We start from the raw sequence: 20,847 nt of genomic DNA, 5'->3' as shown, positions 1-20,847 counted from the left end.
CTGCCTTCGTATGACGTCCAGTCCGCGATGGAGATTAAAAAACAAACAATATTTGACAATAACACAGGTTTCTGTTCCTGTCTTTGGTAATGCCACCCTGTCTTTTTGTTCCACGTCTTTGTCGGTCAGTCCTGTTGTTGGTTTTGTTAGAGAGTTATGTTAGTTTACCAAGTCTGTGTTTTGAGTTCCTCCAATGAACTCTGGTCCAAGCTGCACTTGGTCGCCCAGCTCCTTTCCACACTCCATCTGTGACAAGATTTTCTTCAAAAATTGTTGTACCATGATTTTCTTCAAAAAAAAATATATATATATATATACCGTATTTTCCGCCCTATTAGGCGCACCGGGGTATAAGGCGCACCTTCAATGAACGGCCCATTTTAAAACTTTGTCCATATATAAGGCGCACCGGCCTATAAGGCGCATAAAATAGAAGCTTTACTGCAACAAACTGAGGTTGACTAGGGTTGCGGTATGCACCCACTAGCCAATAACCAACGAGCCCTCTGTAAACAATCGCGTTTCTCAAACGATCTCCTATAAAATGATTGGAACTGACTAAAGTTCATTGTTTCCCTTCCATAGCAATCCGTAGATTTACTCGAAACATGAACAGAGCAGCCTATTTTGACATGAAATAGCCTCGCGCGTATAGCAGCTATCGTTATAGCATTAGCCATCCGCAAAAACCCATGACCCTCAGCTCGCAATCTCCCATGAGCCTCAGCAAAGTGTAAACAATCGCGTCTCTCAAACGAGCTCCTATAAAATGATCAGAAGTGACTAAAGTTCGATCTAACGCATTGGTACTACTTACCTATGTTTCCCTTCCATATCGATCCGTAGATTTACTCGAAAAATGAACAGAGCGGCCTATTTTGACATGAAATAGCCTCGCGCGTATAGCAGCTATCGTTATAGCATTAGCCATCCGCAAAAACCCATGACCCTCAGCTCGCAATCTCCCATAAGCCTCAGCAAAGTGTAAACAATTGCGTCTCTCAAACGAGCTCCTATAAAATGATCAGAACTGACTAAAGTTTGATCTAACGCATTGGTACTACTTACCTATGTTTTCCTTCCATATCGATCCGTAGATTTACTCGAAACATTAACAGAGCAGCCTATTTTGACATGAAATAGCCTCGCGCGTATAGCAGCTATCGTTATAGCATTAGCCATCCGCAAAAACCCAGGCCCCTCAGCTCGCAATCTCCCATGAGCCTCAGCAAAGTGTAAACAATCGCGTCTCTCAAACGAGCTCCTATAAAATGATCTGAAGTGACTAAAGTTCGATCTAACGCATTGGTACTACTTACCTATGTTTCCCTTCCATATCGATCCGTAGATTTACTCGAAACATGAACAGAGTGGCCTATTTTGAAATGAAAAAGCCTCGCGGGTACAACAGCTATTCGGTGACGCCCCCTGACTACAGTTACCGTAATTCTGGGAAGCGATGCGACCTTGTAATTTACTAGACGTACTAAAACGTACTAAAACATTTTGGCAGAACACTGTGTACAACCAGTATGGATCAACAAATTTATCACTTGATCCATATATAAGGCGCACCGGACTATAAGGCGCACTGTTGACTTTTGATAAAAATTTAGGTTTTTAGGTGCGCCTTATAGGGCGGAAATTACGGTATATATATTTTTTAATATTACCCATGTATAATGCGCACCCCAGATTTTATGACAATAAATTAGTTAAATTTTGCGCATTATACATGGAAAAAAACGGTAATTGATAACAGGAGTCGAAATTAATTAATCTAATTAATTACATTTTAATCTCATGTCTGATAAAGGTTCGCAAATAAGGATATTTAATTCAAGGACATTACAAAATAGTGCATGACTAATCAGTTGAATACACTTAGAAGGAATTTGAAATCCTGATTTTTATTGGGGAAGTGAACTCCATAAACGAAATTTAAGAGAATAAATGTCAAGCACATCAGCAAATCAATTGGGCCAAAATTCAAAAATACAATACAATACAAATCCCTCATCCCCCATTGTCTTGGACCCTATTGACGCTATGCTTACTGTCTGCTGTACGCACACTGGCTCAGTTTTGCTCCTCTTATTTATTGGGTTATTTGTTTATTATTTATTCATCACTCATTTTATTTATTTATTATTTATTAGTTATTGTTTGTGCCTTCTTGTTTTTGTTTTGTGTCGTCTGCTTGTACGTTTATCGTGTACTGTGTCTCGTCACCGTGGGATGGAGGAAACGGAATTTCGGTTTCTTTGTGTGTCTGACATATGAAGGGATTGACAATAAAGCTGACTTTGAACTTTGAACTTGTAATGGGCGGATTTAGATAAAATATTTGCAGTTGTGTTGAAAACTTAGAGGTGACTAATATTTATTTAAAGACACACACACAAACACACAGACACCACCAAATGCAGCTTTATGATGTGGACATTTATTCTGTAAATCTACATCCAAGTCAAAGTCAAAGTCTGCTCTATTGTCAATCACTTCATATGTCAAGACACACAAAGAAACCGAAATTCCGTTTCCTGTATCCCACGGTGACGAGACATAGTACACAATAGACATACAAGTAGACGACAAAATAAAAACAAGAAGGCACAAACAATAAATAATAAATAATAAATAAATAATACGAGTGATGAATAAATAATAAACAAATAACACAATAAATAAGAGGAGCAAAACTGAGCCAGTGTGCATACAGCAGACAGTAAGCATAGCGCAAAGTACAGGACGCTACGCAGAAAGGGTGAGAGAGTTCAGGATCCTAACAGCCTGGAGTATGAAGCTGTTGGTGAGTCTGGTGGTGCGGGAGCGCAGGCTCCTGTACCTCTTCCCAGAGGGCAGAAGATCAAACAAAGAGTGAGCGGGGTGACTCACATCACTCACAATCGTGGTCGCCTTACGGGTGAGATGGGAGGTGTAAATGTCTTTCAAGGAGGGGGGTGAAGCACCAATAATCTTACCAGCCGTGTTCACTATGCGCTGCAGGGCCTTCATGTCGTAGTCAGTGCAGCTACCACCCCAAACAGCAATACAGCTGGAGAGGACGCTCTCAATGGTGCCGCGGTAAATTGTAGTCATGACGGCCAGAGGAGCGCTCGCTCGCCTGAGTTTCCGCAGGAAGTACAGGCGGCGCTGGGCCTTCTTCGCCAGTGACGCGGTGTTGGTGGACCAGGAGAGATCCTCACTGATGTGCACCCCCAGGAACCTGGCGCTGCTCACTCGCTCCACCACAGCACCGTCGACGGTCAGCGGCAGGCAGAGGCGTAGCCAAGCCGCGGCGAGCCGGGGCGGCGCCCCGGTTCGGACTCCCTGCGCCCCGGTTGAAAAAAATCGAGCTTTTTTGATTCTTGATTTTCATGCCGTTTTTTTTTCTTTTGGTCTTGCGCGAGTGTGCTTGCGCTATTCTATGTGCGCGATGTTATCCATTCACCGTTTGCCTCCCTGACCCGGATGTTGTTTTAGCGATCAGCGAACGGCGTGGGTGATGTTAGATTTTTTTTTCCTGTGGGCGCGCGCCCCTACTGGAAAAATTCCTGGCTACGCCTCTGGCGGCAGGTGTTGGGTGTGACCCTTCCGGAAGTCAACAACAATCTCCTTGGTCTTGTCGACGTTCAGCAGGAGGTTGTCCTTGTACCACGTGGTCAGAAGGTCAACCTCCAACCTGTAATGAGTCTCGTCTCCCTTGGTGATGAGACCCACCAGAGTCGTGTTGTCAGCAAACTTCACAATGCGGTTGGCGCTGTAGGTTGCAGTGCAGTCATGCGTCAGCAGGGTGAAGAGCAGCGGACTGAGCACGCAGCCTTGGGGGGCCCCTGTGCTCAGCGTGATGCTGGCGGAGACTTTGTCGCCAACACGTACCACCTGTGGCCTCTGACAAAGGAAGTCCAGTAGCCAGTTGCAGAGGTAGGTATTGAGGCCCAGCTTGTCGAGTTTGCTGATGAGACGTTGTGGCACAATGGTTTTGAAGGCAGAATTGAAGTCTCACATACGAGTCCCTTCTCTCCAGGTGGGTGAGGGCCGAGTGGAGGGCAGAGCAGATGGCATCCTCAGAGGACCGTTTGGCACGGTACGCAAACTGGAAGGGGTCAATGGTGGGGGGGAGAACGGATCGGATGTGCTCCATGACAAGCCGCTCAAAGCACTTCATGATGATGGGCGTAAGTGCCACGGGGCGGTAGTCATTGAAGCAGGACGGAGCAGGTTTCTTCGGCACAGGTACGATGGTGGCAGCCTTGAGACACGACGGGACGACGGCCTGCTGCAGGGAAATGTTAAAGATGTCCGTGAAGACACCAGTCAGCTCCCCAGCGCAGTCCTTCAGCGCTCGACCCGGGATGTTGTCAGGGCCCGCCGCCTTATGAATGTTGATAGCGGCAAGCGCCCTCCTCACGCTGTCGGCAGAGAGGCACAGGGGCAGCTCGCGTGAAGGGGGAGTGGCCTTCAGCGGGCAAGTGCTGTTCTGAGCGTCAAAGTCTACATGGGAATTATAGGAAGAATGTCGAAGAAGACTAACTACAGCAAAGCATATAATATCATCAGATAAACAAGATAATAAAATCAACTCAAAATAAATGATATGGGCATGAAATGCTGTTAACGTTCTCAAAGGATGGCTATGAATCAACTGAATTCCCGTAACACCAATTGTTTGTACTTTGTTCATTTGCTCTTATTGTCTTCTTGGATGGATGAGCTGGAAGTGGTTTGAGAGTTGAGTTTGCAGTCAGCTGGCCAAGCCAAGAAGGAAGGAATTGGCAGGAAAGGTTGAGAGAAATTTTAAATATAAAATGAAAAATGTACAAAGGAAAGGCTGGTATGGCATAGCACATGCTCAGGGGAGTGCTCAAAGACACCTGGTGTTTCACACCTGGCTGTTGAGGCGAGCTGTGTGAACACTCACTCTCCTCGTTTCAGCAGACGAGAGTGAATTCAACCACAAGTGCTGGTGCACAGCCAAAACAATTATTTCGCAGAACAAGAAGGTGGCACTTAGCATCTTAGGGCCTTATCCAACATGCACACCAAGCGTGTGGTGAGCGTCACGCTTCGCTTACCACGCGAGCGTTTTGACACGCTGATGCAGGCAGCTGTTCATTAGCGGCTGGAAGCGCTCAATGGAGGAGGAAGGGCCTGGTGATGACGACAGTTTTGTGCCCAACGCTTTAATTTAATGCGAGCAAATGCGCTGAAGAACGTGAGCCAGCCGCTTCATCTGCATCATCTTGCTGCACACTTTTTAATTTTCTACGGCAAAACTCCTTTGATGACAAAAAATGTTCGCTCTCAGTTCTCCAAGTCTGCTCTCACTTACTTTTTTCCCGGTATTCTTCCATAGACGTGTTGTAGTTTTTGGGATAATCATCTTTTCCTGCATTTGGTCCTCTCCTTCCCCACAAAGTCCATAACACGTTAAAAGTTAACTCATTTTATATTCTGTGAAAAGGCCAAAATTGTGGTGTTGCGTTGCGGATCCCCACGTCCCACACCCCCAACACTCCACTCAGATGCGCTGGCATGCGCAATATCCATTAACTGATTGAATTGCATCGCCAGAAACTTGAATAAAAACCTTGGTGTGAACGCACCATAGTGTCCATGTGCTAGTAGTGAACCAGAGTAGGAAGCTGCAGGTTCTTTGGCATTCCAGCAGGGTCCTTAAAGGCCAGAGCCCAGGTCAGCGGATTTCCCTGACCCCAAAAACCAAGTTTGCAAGTTCCCAGAGCAAGAGAAAGGAAGGTTCAAGGGGAGGGAGACAGGAAGTGGCATCAGCTCTTACATCCCAGACACACCTGCAGTCTCAAGTGGCAGCTGGGGGAGGTTTTGGGCCACAGTTCTGGCCCTTATTCAAATAACAAAAAACAACAAAAAATGGGAAGTATAATTCACAGTCATGTTGTATACCAGTTATATGGTATTTTGAAATCATAATCTGTGTATAATATATCTTTGGAACCTAACCAAAGTCATACCTCTACTTATAAATGCATATTGTGCATGCTGTGGACAAAAATTCTTATCATGGATATCTAGTCAAGTCAAGTCAAGTTTATTTGTATAGCCCTAAATGACAAGCAATCTCAAAGGGCTTCACATAGACAAAAAATGGACAATTATTCTCAAAGCATCCCCTGATCTTAAGCTCCCAAAAAGGCAAGGAAAAACTCAGAAAAACCCTACTAGGGGAAAATGAGAAACCTTGAGAAAGGACCACAGATGGAAGGATCCCCGTTTTAGGATCACCAGGCTGCAATGGATGCAGAGAGGGCACATAAAGTACATATTGTGAAAATCAATGAAAAAGTGGATGTCCAAGTCAAGGTGTGTTTAACAAGGGAAACTTGGAAAACATGTAGGGATTCGGCCCCCAAGGAAAGGAGTTTGACACCCCGGGACCAGTTGCTGAGGTGACCACCAAACTTGACCACCCTGTTTTCTCTCAATAAATATGGTCTTGCAAGAGTCCTAAGTCAGACTGCTTTCAAGCAAATCTCTACCACACAGGGTGCTGATGGCATCTCCGCTTGCAAGCGTAAAATGGCCAAACTGTCTCACGTGTGGTTCTTGCAAAGAAGTTAGTGAGCAACATTCTAACAATCTCGATAATGCACTTTTCAGAACATAATCAGACATGAAACATATTACGAACAACATACAAACTCGAGTTCTTCAGTTTTGTCATGGTTGTTCGGTTACATGACATTTTATTAGGAGTTCCTGTAATCTGAAGGAAGTGTCACGTTTCATTGGAATGAAAAGGATAAGGTGGATGGGTCCTCAAGCCCTGAAACAGGAATTAATGTCTCCCTTACAAATGGCGACATAAATTTCTTTGCGATTTTAGAGCTGTGTGCAGTGGCGATTGTCGCTGCAATTATATTATAGTACAAGTTTGAAAATGCGAATGTCTCTACTTCTTTAGGCCGGGAATGGCGACACCGCAGGCTTTGAAATGGAAGACCGAGAGACAGACGGTGGTGGTGCGCGGTCGGGCGCCGCGCTCCTTGCGGGTCCCCTTGGGCATCCCCGCTGACCAGCGGACTGTTCCAAGGGCCAACAGTGAAAATCGGTGATGAGCTCTGGATCCAAGATCCACCGGGTTGGTACCCAGGAGCGGGCAGAATTGTCGTAACCTTCCCAGTTCACAAGGTACTGGAGGCCCTGGCCACAGCGCCGTGACTGGAGTAGGGTGCAGACTTTGTAAGCCGGGTCCCCATTGATGAGCCGGGGAGGCGGCGGAGCGGGCGCCGGTACCAGTGGGCTATTACGAAGGGGCTATACACGCAAAACGTGAAATGTGGGATGCACTTGCATCAATTGCGTGAGGCGGAGTCGGCCGGCGGCGGGGCCGATTACCTTCCTGACGGGGAACGGTTCCACGAAGTGAGGCGTCAGTTTGCGGGACTCAAACCGGAGAGGCAGGTCGCGCGCAGAGAGCCACACTTGTTGTTCGACCCAGTACGTCGGGGCCGGCATTTGTTAGCCTGGCGGGTGTAGTTGGCAACAGATCGAAGGAGGGAGGAGCGGGCTCTCGCCCAAGTTTGGTGGCAGCTCCTGTTCCTCGAAGCTGTTATCCGAAACAAAGTGAAATGGAGAGAGGCTCATGGGAGTTGTCGGGCTCACTTCGGATTACTTGATGGCGTGCATTGGAAATGGATTGGAGGGACTTACAAGCTCCTGGTTGAGGCGCTTAGCCTATCCGTTGGACTGCGGGTGGACCCCGACGTGCGACTGGCCGTGGCTCTCAGGAGGCGGCAAAACTCGACCCAGAGGACGGCAGTGAATTGTGGGCCTCGGTCAGAAACGATGTTCCCTGCGAAGCCGTGATAGCGGAAAACCTCCCGGAGGACGATCTGGGCAGTCTGCTTGGCCGTGGGCAGAGTGATGAACCGTGCCATTTTACTGAAACGGTCCACGACCGTGACGATTACCATGTTGCCATCCGATAGCGGGACACAGAGTTTGGAGGACTCCGGTTGGGGGATCAATTGGAGGTCTTGCATTGATTGCAGGCTCTGACGTACTCCCGGATGCCCTTCATGGTGGCCCACTAAAACATTGGGCCGTCAAGAATTCCGCTCGCACTGGTCCCGGACGACAGGCAAGGTGGGAGTTGGGTGCCCACTGCAAAACCTCTGTCCGGAGATGGTCGGGCATTAACAATCAGCCCTCCGGGCAGGTGCTAGGACTGGGCTGATTCTGTGCTGCCGCCTTCACCTGATCCTCGATGCGCCAGGTAACGGCAGCGACAGCCACAGACTTTGGCAGGAGCATCGGCCCTGGCATTGCGAGAGCCTACGTGGTATGATAAAGTGAAGTTGAATCGATCGAAGAACAGTGACCACCGGGCCTGGCGGGCGAAGAAGCCCTGAGGCACTCTAGGTTGTGGTGGTCGGTCCAGACAATGAACGGGGTCGTCGCGCCGTCCAGCCAGTGCCTCCACTCCTCCAGGGCCATTTTCACGGCGATGTCGTAGTTATGTTCAGAGGCCGACAGGCGGTGGGAAAAGAAAGCGCAGACAAACTTATTGTCCTGCGCGTTGCACTTTGACAGCACCGCCCCGACTCCCACGCCAGAGGCATCTACCTCGACAAGGAACTGCCGCTCGGGGTTGGGCATCCTGAGGATAGGGGCAGACGTGAGCCTCCTCTTAAGTTCCTGGAAGGCCTGAGCGGCGGCAGCGGTCCACCGTGAGCGGAGCGGCCACTGTGTTGTTGCCCCGAATGAAGCGCCGATAAAAATTAGTGAAGCCTAGGAACTGCTGAAGCTGTTTCATTGATGACTCGGCAGGTGGGACAGTGGAAGCGTGCAGTTGCCCGTGGGCAGGGCGCAGAGGGTTCCCAGAACCTGTGCCACCTCCTTCCGATGTTGCTCAAGCTGTTCCTGCTGCAGCTCGAGCCGTTGCTGGCATCGGCTCACCTCCACCAGGGACTTGAATCTCGGCCGAGAGGCTGCTGCCTTCAGTACAATGCGATTTGGTCACTCGATGGCTGCATGTTGGTCAGTCTGTACTGTGACAGGCAAGGCAGGACAGCCAAGCGCAGAGTAACAGATTTTATTGAATGCAAGGGAAGGGGAAGTGGTGTGCTAGAGCTCGAGCAGGAGCGAGTGGATGCTCGTTCCGCGTTGTGACCGGTGATCGGGTGTCACAGCTGCATGGAGGAACGCGCTCCACGGCGCGCGGGGAAGCCGGGGAGCAGGAGCTGACCTGACGGAGAGAGCACCAAAACAACCTGTGGCAGGGCGGGGCGCTTGTGCTGATCGCAGTCGGGGAGGGGCAGAGAGTCAGAACGGGTGGCGAGCAGAGCGGCGGTCGGTAACGGGCAGTTGGTCAGGGCGGGCGGCAGGCAAGACGAGACGGGTCAGCGAACGGAACAGGTTGGTAACAGGAGTCAGACGGGTAGACTGCAGTGAGCAAAAAGGTAGCATCATGGGACATACTGACAAGTAAGTGGCTGATTAGCAGGGTTTAAGTAGGGAGGTTAAGGAGCAGCCGGCAGGTGTGGGTGATTGAGCTGATTGGCGGGGTGTGGCTGTGAGCATGTGACAGGCGGGGTTTACCGGGTGATTGACGGGCAGCTGTGAGCGTGTCATAAGCATGATGAGTGGTCGTCCTCAGTATACATTGCGCATTAGTAATGACTGTGGGGCGCAGTTCCTCACAGCATCCCCAGTTCAACCTTTAATGCTGAGTGTCAAGCAGGGAGGCATCGGGTTCCATTTTTTTATAGTCTTTTTGGTATGACTCGGCCGGGGATCAAACCCACAACCTCCGAGTCTCAGGGCGGACACTCATACCACAAGGCCACTGAGCTGGTGATTAATGATGATTAATAGGGGTGTAACGATTCATCGATACACATCGATTAATCGATATAATGCTCTACGATTTATTGGCATCGATGCTAAACGTAAACATCGATTTATATCGCCGTGTTTGACCTCGGACATTAGACGCGACTTTATTTTTAAATCCAGTTCATTGTTGCTTGCTTCCTCTTTCCGGGAGCAGTGCGCGTCGTTGTTGTGTTGTGAGCAGAGCAGGCACGTGAAAGGGGAGTCGACAACTAGTACGCGGCTCCTGGGCTGGTGCTATGGCTAGTGTCCAAAAAGACGAGAAAATTTGCTCCCCTTTAGGCTTCAAGTCATTCGTTTGGAAGCACTTTGGATTCCAAAGAAAAGATGGCTCAACGGACAAGACACGTGCAGTTTGTAAATCCTGCCATGCGGTGATCAAATATTCAGGGACCACAAATCTCACCGCACATTTAAAGAAAAAACACAACATCAAAGTTCAGTGTTAAAATAAGCACTTTGTATACTACAATACTCTTGTAATTTCCTAAATATGTAAAGAGTTTGCAGTACCTTGTTGATTTTGCGTATGAATTGTTATAAATCAGGATATTGTTCTACATTTTTTATTTAAAAAAAAGAAAAAAAATCGATCGTAGAGCACTATATCATGATATATCGTGAATGAATCGCAGCAGGCTTTAAGATATCGGCAAATATCGTAGCGTAGTTCTTTGTATCGATATAATATCGTATCGTGACAAAATCCGCGATTTACACCCCTAATGATTAACTTAAAATCTCTATTTGCCCATTAATGAGTCATGCAATCATTAAAAGTTTTACTTTTCTTCTCCAAAAGGTTAATTTTTTTTCTCCAATCGAGTTGAATCTTTTATATGTCGTTTGCAAGGTTAACAAAAACTTGACATTTGGTTAGAAAAATATATATATATTGAGTATAAAATCTAAATAAATTCAGTCAATCACAATCTCAGTTCTTGTTCCCTCGTGCTCGTCGGAACCAGCGACTTTCACTATGCTAGCCCCGTGGTGACCATCTGCATGTGCCCCGACTGGGTGCCCGGGACGCTCCTCACACGTTTGCCTGCTTTGTGATGTTTTCACCGATGACCATGGTCCATTGGGCGCCGTTGAACTGGATTGCCCTTGCACCTGTCGATGGACCCCGTGGAGGCTATTTTGTGTGTTTTGGGGTGTTCTCTTGTATTGAGGGGTGCTGGTTGGACGCTGTTACTTTTTTTTCCTTTGTCTTTTAGCTTTGATTTGCTTTGATGGCTTTTATCTTGTGCACTTTCTGACTTTCTTTGTGGCCCCGTTGTGTGGCAGCCTTATGAGAGCCTATTGAGTTCGACTCGATGCGCCAGGTAACGGCAGCGACAGCCACAGACTTTGGCAGGAGCATCGGCCCTGGCATTGCGAGAGCCTACGTGGTATGATAAAGTGAAGTTGAATCGATCGAAGAACAGTGACCACCGGGCCTGGCGGGCGAAGAAGCCCTGAGGCACTCTAGGTTGTGGTGGTCGGTCCAGACAATGAACGGGGTCGTCGCGCCATCCAGCCAGTGCCTCCACTCCTCCAGGGCCATTTTCACGGCGATGTCGTAGTTATGTTCAGAGGCCGACAGGCGGTGGGAAAAGAAAGCGCAGACAAACTTATTGTCCTGCGCGTTGCACTTTGACAGCACCGCCCCGACTCCCACGCCAGAGGCATCTACCTCGACAAGGAACTGCCGCTCGGGGTTGGGCATCCTGAGGATAGGGGCAGACGTGAGCCTCCTCTTAAGTTCCTGGAAGGCCTGAGCGGCGGCAGCGGTCCACCGTGAGCGGAGCGGCCACTGTGTTGTTGCCCCGAATGAAGCGCCGATAAAAATTAGTGAAGCCTAGGAACTGCTGAAGCTGTTTCATTGATGACTCGGCAGGTGGGACAGTGGAAGCGTGCAGTTGCCCGTGGGCAGGGCGCAGAGGGTTCCCAGAACCTGTGCCACCTCCTTCCGATGTTGCTCAAGCTGTTCCTGCTGCAGCTCGAGCCGTTGCTGGCATTGGCTCACCTCCACCAGGGACTTGAATCTCGGCCGAGAGGCTGCTGCCTTCAGTACAATGCGATTTGGTCACTCGATGGCTGCATGTTGGTCAGTCTGTACTGTGACAGGCAAGGCAGGACAGCCAAGCGCAGAGTAACAGATTTTATTGAATGCAAGGGAAGCGGAAGTGGTGTGCTAGAGCTCGAGCAGGAGCGAGTGGATGCTCGTTCCGCGTTGTGACCGGTGATCGGGTGTCACAGCTGCATGGAGGAACGCGCTCCACGGCGCGCGGGGAAGCCGGGAAGCAGGAGCTGACCTGACGGAGAGAGCACCAAAACAACCTGTGGCAGGGCGGGGCGCTTGTGCTGATCGCAGTCGGGGAGGGGCAGAGAGTCAGAATGGGTGGCGAGCAGAGCGTGGTCGGTAACGGGCAGTTGGTCAGGGCGGGCGGCAGGCAAGACGAGACGGGTCAGCGAACGGAACAGGTTGGTAACAGGAGTCAGACGGGTAGACTGCAGTGAGCAAAAAGGTAGCATCATGGGACATACTGACAAGTAAGTGGCTGATTAGCAGGGTTTAAGTAGGGAGGTTAAGGAGCAGCCGGCAGGTGTGGGTGATTGAGCTGATTGGCGGGGTGTGGCTGTGAGCATGTGACAGGCGGGGTTTACCGGGTGATTGACGGGCAGCTGTGAGCGTGTCATAAGCATGATGAGTGGTCGTCCTCAGTATACATTGCGCATTAGTAATGACTGTGGGGCGCAGTTCCTCACAGCATCCCCAGTTCAACCTTTAATGCTGAGTGTCAAGCAGGGAGGCATCGGGTTCCATTTTTTTATAGTCTTTTTGGTATGACTCGGCCGGGGATCAAACCCACAACCTCCGAGTCTCAGGGCGGACACTCATACCACAAGGCCACTGAGCTGGTGATTAATGATGATTAATAGGGGTGTAACGATTCATCGATACACATCGATTAATCGATATAATGCTCTACGATTTATTGGCATCGATGCTAAACGTAAACATCGATTTATATCGCCGTGTTTGACCTCGGACATTAGACGCGACTTTATTTTTAAATCCAGTTCATTGTTGCTTGCTTCCTCTTTCCGGGAGCAGTGCGCGTCGTTGTTGTGTTGTGAGCAGAGCAGGCACGTGAAAGGGGAGTCGACAACTAGTACGCGGCTCCTGGGCTGGTGCTATGGCTAGTGTCCAAAAAGACGAGAAAATTTGCTCCCCTTTAGGCTTCAAGTCATTCGTTTGGAAGCACTTTGGATTCCAAAGAAAAGATGGCTCAACGGACAAGACACGTGCAGTTTGTAAATCCTGCCATGCGGTGATCAAATATTCAGGGACCACAAATCTCACCGCACATTTAAAGAAAAAACACAACATCAAAGTTCAGTGTTAAAATAAGCACTTTGTATACTACAATACTCTTGTAATTTCCTAAATATGTAAAGAGTTTGCAGTACCTTGTTGATTTTGCGTATGAATTGTTATAAATCAGGATATTGTTCTACATTTTTTATTTAAAAAAAAAAAAAAATCGATCGTAGAGCACTATATCATGATATATCGTGAATGAATCGCAGCAGGCTTTAAGATATCGGCAAATATCGTAGCGTAGTTCTTTGTATCGATATGATATCGTATCGTGACAAAATCCGCGATTTACACCCCTAATGATTAACTTAAAATCTCTATTTGCCCGTTAATGAGTCATGCAATCATTAAACGTTTTACTTTTCTTCTCCAAAAGGTTAATTTTTTTTCTCCAATCGAGTTGAATCTTTTATATGTCGTTTGCAAGGTTAACAAAAACTTGACATTTGGTTAGAAAAATATATATATATTGAGTATAAAATCTAAATAAATTCAGTCAATCACAATCTCAGTTCTTGTTCCCTCGTGCTCGTCGGAACCAGCGACTTTCACTATGCTAGCCCCGTGGTGACCATCTGCATGTGCCCCGACTGGGTGCCCGGGACGCTCCTCACACGTTTGCCTGCTTTGTGATGTTTTCACCGATGACCATGGTCCATTGGGCGCCGTTGAACTGGATTGCCCTTGCACCTGTCGATGGACCCCGTGGAGGCTATTTTGTGTGTTTTGGGGTGTTCTCTTGTATTGAGGGGTGCTGGTTGGACGCTGTTACTTTTTTTTCCTTTGTCTTTTAGCTTTGATTTGCTTTGATGGCTTTTATCTTGTGCACTTTCTGACTTTCTTTGTGGCCCCGTTGTGTGGCAGCCTTATGAGAGCCTATTGAGTTGCGCTCATGCCATCTGTGTCTTTTGTATACCCACTCTGTGGTATGGATACTGCTGGGGCTTAATTTCCCCACCCCTGGGGATCAATAAATATTAAATCAATCAATCAATAACTAAGAGGATTCCTGCTACTACTATTGCCCACACTGGACTTGGCTCATACACAGTTCAGACGTCTGATTGTGTGTGGCACCGCCATGTGGACCAACTTCTAATTGTCTGTGACTATGGAATGTGACAAAAACAATGACAAATTTTTACCTCAACTCTATTAGAATCCTTACCAGTGGAGCATTCAGTCAATCCCACTGGTGTTCTGGGTTAAAATAAATCTGTAGAGGAGATGGTACCAATGCCAGAACCTAGTCCAATGGTCGGGGAACTGGAAAAGTGTTTGTTTTGTTGAAGTGTGTGTATTGTAAATGAAAATACTATAATGTCGTGAAAGGGGGGGGGGCTACTTTTGATGTAAGGGGGAGGAGGTGTGATGTATCCTGGTTTGTAGGTAATCCCGTAGTTACGTGTGATGTCATTAGGCAAAGTGTGCACGCGCTGTGTAATATTTAGCCCTACAAGCTCTACTGCAAAGCTTTGTTGTTATTAAAAGCTACTACATAGTCCCAAAAGAGCTAACTGAGGTGGGGACAGGGCTTCCACGAGAGGTCAATTGTAAAAGTGTTTAAATTATGTCATGTATATTTGGGGGAGCATGGTGTCAAAGTATGACAATTATTGAAGTAATAAAGAAGGGGTGAAAGGGGACAGTTCATTAATAAAGTTTGTGTTGCTGAAGTGCAAGCTATTTTAGCGCCTAAATCAGTGGTTCTTAACCTTGTTGGAGGCACCGAACCCCACCAGTTTCATATGCGCATTCACCGAACCCCTCTTTAGTGAAAATTATTATATATTTTTTTCAAATTCAATACATAGATGTTTTACTAGTGCACAAAATGAGCCGTGCATAAACAGAGTTCAAAGAACAAAACCAACACAATGCATGAACTCACAACAAATTACACACCTGCGAATCAGTGTGATTTTTGCTGTTGCCTTTGTGAGACCAGATAGATATGCGTCAACACGAATATACACGATAAATGGGGTGTGTTCGGGCCTCCGCAGAGGAGGCTCTGCCAAACCCCTGAGACGGACTCACCGAACCCCGAGGGTTCGATCGAAACCCAGGTTAAGAACCACTGGCCTAAAACAACTGTAGCATTAGCAAGCAGCTGCTAACACTTTCGGCCAGGGCTGTGGACTCGGACTCGGGGACTCGGTCGGACTCTGTCATTTTTGCCGGACTCGGACAAATTTGGTGCTGATTTTGACCGAGTCCACCGAGTCCGACAATAAAAAAAAAAAAACATTTGTGTTTATTTTTCGTGCGTATTTGCTTCGCTTGAGTTCAATATGGTTTTGGGGCAAACGCGCATGCGCGTGAGGGGAAATCACGCAAAGGAGGAGGGACAAAGAGAGCGATTGGTTTTGCTGGCTTTTTAATGAATGGCGACTGTGACTACGGGGGCCCATTAGGTCCAGAAAAGCTGACAAGACGCTTGCCAAAATGGCAAGGAAAAAATGCACAGCTAAACGAATATATGACGATAAACACAGGACGTTTTTAACAGAGTTAAAGTTGTTTTTTGTTGAACGCTATGGCAAGCCATTCTGCCTGATATGTCGGACGTCATTGGCGCATTTAAAAGCTTCTAATGGTCAGCGCCACTTCAGCTCACTTCATGCCAATATCAATGAGGACTTTGCAAAAGGGACTGAATTTCGCAAGCACAAGTTTGGAGACTTTGAAAAGTCAGGCAGAAAAATAGGTACAGTTTTTCAAAAAAATTACGAAGCACTCAGAGACTGTCACACTTGCAATGTTTCAACTGGCTTGGAACATTGCACGGGCTAAAAAGCCATAAAATGAAGCGGAGTTCGTTAAAATATGCCTCAGTGACGTTATTGAATTTTATTTTCATCATGCTGCTGAGAATGCGCGTAGGAATATTGTCCACAGTCCTGCTTGCTTGTTATGATGACAAATTTAGTTGTTGCGTGCGCGCCCGCGCCTGCCTGCCTGCGTGCGTGCACGTACAAGACCCACAATGGCCTACGCGCAACCAAGATGGAAGAACCCTGGAGCAGCAAGAGAACAATGTTTTGCCTCTAGATTTGGGGGGGAAACGGAGCGTAAATTACGATCAATGCGGCCACGTTGAGTTGCACTTAGGCTAATGTTTACATTATGTACCAATGTCAAGGACGATTATGTCACCCAGCTTATATCATTGATGTGTTTCGATAGTTGTGGGGTCGTCACTAGTTATTTGTGTTTAAGATACCGTTTTTTTCCGTGTATAGTGCGCCCCCATGTATAGTACGCACCCCTAACAATGGCATGCTGATGCTGGAAAAAAGCTTGTACCCATGTATAATACGCACCCAATTTTTATGAATTTTTAAAAAAACTTTTAATTTTTTTTTTTTTTTTAATTCCCAAAGATCGTCACACACGCAGGGAGGCAATGGGTCCCATTTTTAAAGTCTTTGGTATGGTCTTAACTAGGCTGGATGTCATTTTTTTTGTTGGCGTTGATTTCTCCGACTGCCCCTAAACGCACCACCGCGCTCCGTGCGCAGGGGAATGAGGCGGCTCTGTATGGGAGATACGTTGAAGAGGAATAAAAACAACCTTGGAAACCAAAACTTGCCCCTCGTCGTGACTCGGAGCCGCAACAAATGTTTCGGATTTGTGTAGGGTACATTGTGACAGACGGCAAACTAGCAGGTGATCGAGCGAGCGTCTGATACAAGAGCATTGCGGTCGTATGGAGCGTGTTTGAAATGAACAGCAGAGACGAAAGGAACAAGGCAAAGTGTTGTGAAATAAAATATTACCTGTAATACGCATTTTGTTATTTGCTGATTGAAACTGCTAATTAAACTGTGAATTGAAACTAATAGGTGGAGAACTGAACTCTCGCTCTTTATATAGCTGACGTGTCTTGCGCAACCGTTCTGCGCATCTGTAATGGCGGCCTCCGTATGACGTCCGGTCCGCGATGGAGATTAAAAAACAAACAATATTTGACAATAACACACCATCGAGGATTGCACCATCGCATCAAACGATGTGTCGTCAATTATGAATTTTACTAAGTGTGTTGGGCAGGATGGCTGAATGCGATGCGCGATTGACAACAAACAAGAAGAAAGGTGAGTTTTATTTCGGGGGAGATTTGTCATGTCTCGTCCCCAGTTTTGCTATGTGTCTAGGTTGCCATAGTTTCTGTTCGTGTCACCCCGCTCTTCCTGTGTCACCTCAATCGATGTAACGTGTTTTGTATTTAAGTCCTGTCTGCCCCTCGCTCACCGTTGGATCATTGCATGTGTTACTGTCATTCTGTTCCTGTCTTTGGTAATGTCACCCTGTCTTTTTGTTCCACGACTTTGTCGGTCAGTCCTGTTGTTGGTTTTGTTGTACCATGACTTTATTTAAAAAAAAAATAAATAAATAAATAAATAAAATTAAAAAAAAAAAATTAAATTTTTTTTTCTTTGTACCCATGTATAATACGCACCCCAGATTTTAGGACAATAAATTAGTAAAATATTGCGCACTATACACGGAAAAAAACGGTAAATGTCTGAGCTATAATGGTGTAATTAATGATTAAAACTTGAAAGTATAGGTTTATTGTATTCGTTTATATGTTTAATAAAGACAAAGGCATCACAAAACTGTTATTATTTAGATTTTGATCTAAATTAGCCTTGAATAAAGACTAAGCAGTCACATGAATTAACAGAAAAAATGGACAGCCGGACTCGGACTCATGGTCAAGAGGCCGGACTTGGACTCGGTGCAAAAATCCGACCGAGTCCACAGCCCTGCTTTCGGCAGTATACGTAGGTGACAATGGGACATAGATGTGATCCTCCTTTTATTTTTTAAAACAGTGTGGCACTGTTTAATGTGGTGCGTCTACTCTACAGTACCATTCCATTGATGAATGACCATGGGGGTAGGAGGCTTATCAAATCACAGCTTTGTAGAGCTTGAAAATGTGTTGTCTGAAATCGTGATTTCGGCTCGAAAATCTTAAATCCAGCCCACTTTTGAAGCACCATGAACCAACAGTGAATGCATACCATTGTCTTTACTCTCAGCCACACTGTCCTCCTCCGCCATACAGTGGATGCCATCTGTGGAACATGACTTGAGGAAGTCCTGTGCAGTGTTTCTCTGCTGAGGACCTGAAAAAACAAACACTCAGGTAGCATTATCTAGCAAGATTCGATGTATGACATCTTGGGAGTAACCATAGTGGTATTACCTGGAACAAGCTGTGGCAGCGGGTCGACCTCCATTATGAAGTCCTCCTTGAGGCACAGAAAACCCACAATGGAGAAGAGGTAGACAAGGATGAGGGCAAGCAGCGCAGTCAATAGGATGGACCGTCCGTTGCGTGTCACGCTTTTGATCACATTGAACAGCGTCTCCTCACGGTAAATGAGGTCAAAGAGCTGAAAATGTGGACATGGTTGTTAGTAGCAGCATGCTTTCAAATTTCAGCAGAGCTCATGAGCTACATACCAGGATGCTGTAGAATAGTTCGTGCACAAAGAGGCCCAACGTGGAGGTGAGGACATAACCCAGATGGTACAGGAACTCCATGTCCATCACCATGGCCTTGTAGCCCATGATGAATGTTCCATTGTTTCCCACAAAGCTCACCACAAACACCACCTTGTTGAGCAGCTAAAATAAAGACAGCGACCATGTCACTGCCATGACAATACATTCACAATGACAATGCTAGCCTAGCAAGCCACATGCACTAAGGAAGTGGGTCTAGAAAGCTCTCCCTGCTAGGCTCAGGTTTAAATTGAGGCATCCAATTAAAATCCTTTATTTGCTGTGACATGTCCTTTGTGCTTAACGTCACTCTTCAGCGACGGAAATTCATCCTTGTTCAAAATGGCGCACAGGAGAGATGACAGAAACACATTCATTAAAAACGCAGCAGCTGACAGAACTGTAAGCATTCATTTTTTTGACGTCATGTCTGCTTTTCACATTTTATTGTCTGTTTGCTCAGGTTTACCTCGCCTCAGAAATGTGCTTGATTATGACCAGACTCAGTCATTGGTACAGCGATGACTGGATTTCCAGGCTATGACAACGCACCAAATTATCACTTCAAAATAATCCAGGCAACAAAGAAAGTGCTCAAGCATTGCAACCAGAAGCCTGACTCAGCCAGGAGCCTCGACCCGGATCTTGTTGGAAATTTTGGGAGTACCAGATTTCCAGAGAAGAAGCCAACCCTTCAGCTGAGTGTGGCTGTTTGGATATATAGGCAGCACAGTTTGTACCCATATGTGGACTTAGGATAAATGTAAGTCAAATGAACCCTTACCTATTTTAAGTAAATATATAACAACATATGTACAATTCTGCATACATTAAGCCACCTGGAACGCGTCATGTTTGCGTATGTTGGTGACTGGAGAAAGGAAATAGACATGACAGGGCACTTCAGCTGCGGAGAGGCTTCCCGTTTCTTTTAAATCAGCCAGCGAGAGGCTAATTCTTGTGATATGTTGAAGTAGTCATAGGTACAGATAACCATGCAAACTTTGGTACCACTTGACGACGGATTTTGGACATTTTAAGCAATGGTCTACAATGATTTACAATGGGGAAATTGTGATCGCTTCCTACCGTGACGTTATCAACCAAGACATGGCTTTGGTTAGTTTATTTGGTATAGTTTGTCAAAGTATATATATTAATTAGATCACCTGCTGCTGTTAATCACAGCCAATACAACCCTCTCCTCCCTGCCCATCCAATGGTCCTCCAGGCAACGTCCCCTTTGAGCGGCGTTTTCAAATTTTGCTGATGGGTGGAGCAAGAGTCTGGTTGGGAGTGAAATACTCTTAAACAGCAAATGCACTTCTCATAGGTAAAACTCGAAGTAAAAAACTAGATTTTTAAGAATAATCTAAAAGCCAACACCTGAGCAATTTGAAAAAGTTGCATATTCCAATACTATCACTCACTCTAAAAGTGGGTGGGTTCAAACAAAAGGTGCTCTGTCTTCAGTTTAACATAACTGGATGTGAATGCCATTAATTAAAAGCTGGACTTCTAAACTTTTGTCTCATTCATCTTTTAATCTGAAACCTAAATGTCTTTGGTAAACAAAACAACAAAGGAAATGACCTTGTCTTTGGAGGGGACTGTATACGGTTAGATTAGGCACATTAGACATTTTGTCTTTTATCAGACATGATTTGGGTGGTCTTACATTGAGCGTGCCTAGAAGGATGAGTGTGTTCCCGATACCCAGGTGGTAGATAGACCTCAGGATGAGCGCTAAAGTCAGCGGCTGGAGGCCATAGCGCTGAGAGAGTAAGGCCAGCATGGACAGTCCGGTCAGAACCCAGAACAGCATCAATAGCAGAGAGTCATCGATGGCTCCAGCTGGTAAAGTGGAGTAGGGGGAGGAGATAAACTTCTGGCTATACAAACAGGACATGACACATCAACTGAGAATGCTCAATGGCACCTTGTCCTGAATCATATGGGTAGAAGAAGGCGATGATGAGGTTGATGAAGACAGCCAGGTTGAAGGAAATGGTGCCCCACAGTGTCATTCTTCTGGAGAACCAATAAAGCACTGGCATGCCTGCCACACACGTGTGTCA

General features: G+C 46.6%; 1 protein-coding gene across 2 annotated transcripts in view; it reads right to left on the bottom strand.

Annotated features, from left to right (window-relative positions):
- Positions 1–20,847, bottom strand: part of itpr3 (inositol 1,4,5-trisphosphate receptor, type 3) — a 534,890-nt gene that overhangs the window by 44,634 nt on the left and 469,409 nt on the right. For both annotated transcript variants that reach the window (XM_061272597.1, XM_061272598.1), the window contains exons 50-54: positions 20,709–20,828; positions 20,448–20,623; positions 18,728–18,892; positions 18,468–18,657; positions 18,283–18,387 (exon numbers count right to left, since the gene is read on the bottom strand). In XM_061272597.1, the coding sequence (XP_061128581.1) occupies positions 18,283–18,387; positions 18,468–18,657; positions 18,728–18,892; positions 20,448–20,623; positions 20,709–20,828 (756 nt within the window). The remainder of the gene's footprint in view (positions 1–18,282; positions 18,388–18,467; positions 18,658–18,727; positions 18,893–20,447; positions 20,624–20,708; positions 20,829–20,847) is intronic.

This window comes from Syngnathus typhle, linkage group LG2, assembly GCF_033458585.1.
Source record: "Syngnathus typhle isolate RoL2023-S1 ecotype Sweden linkage group LG2, RoL_Styp_1.0, whole genome shotgun sequence".
Taxonomy (NCBI): Eukaryota; Metazoa; Chordata; class Actinopteri; order Syngnathiformes; family Syngnathidae; genus Syngnathus; species Syngnathus typhle.
Note: the sequence above shows the minus strand (reverse complement) of the source record. Positions and strands in the feature narration are given on the sequence as shown.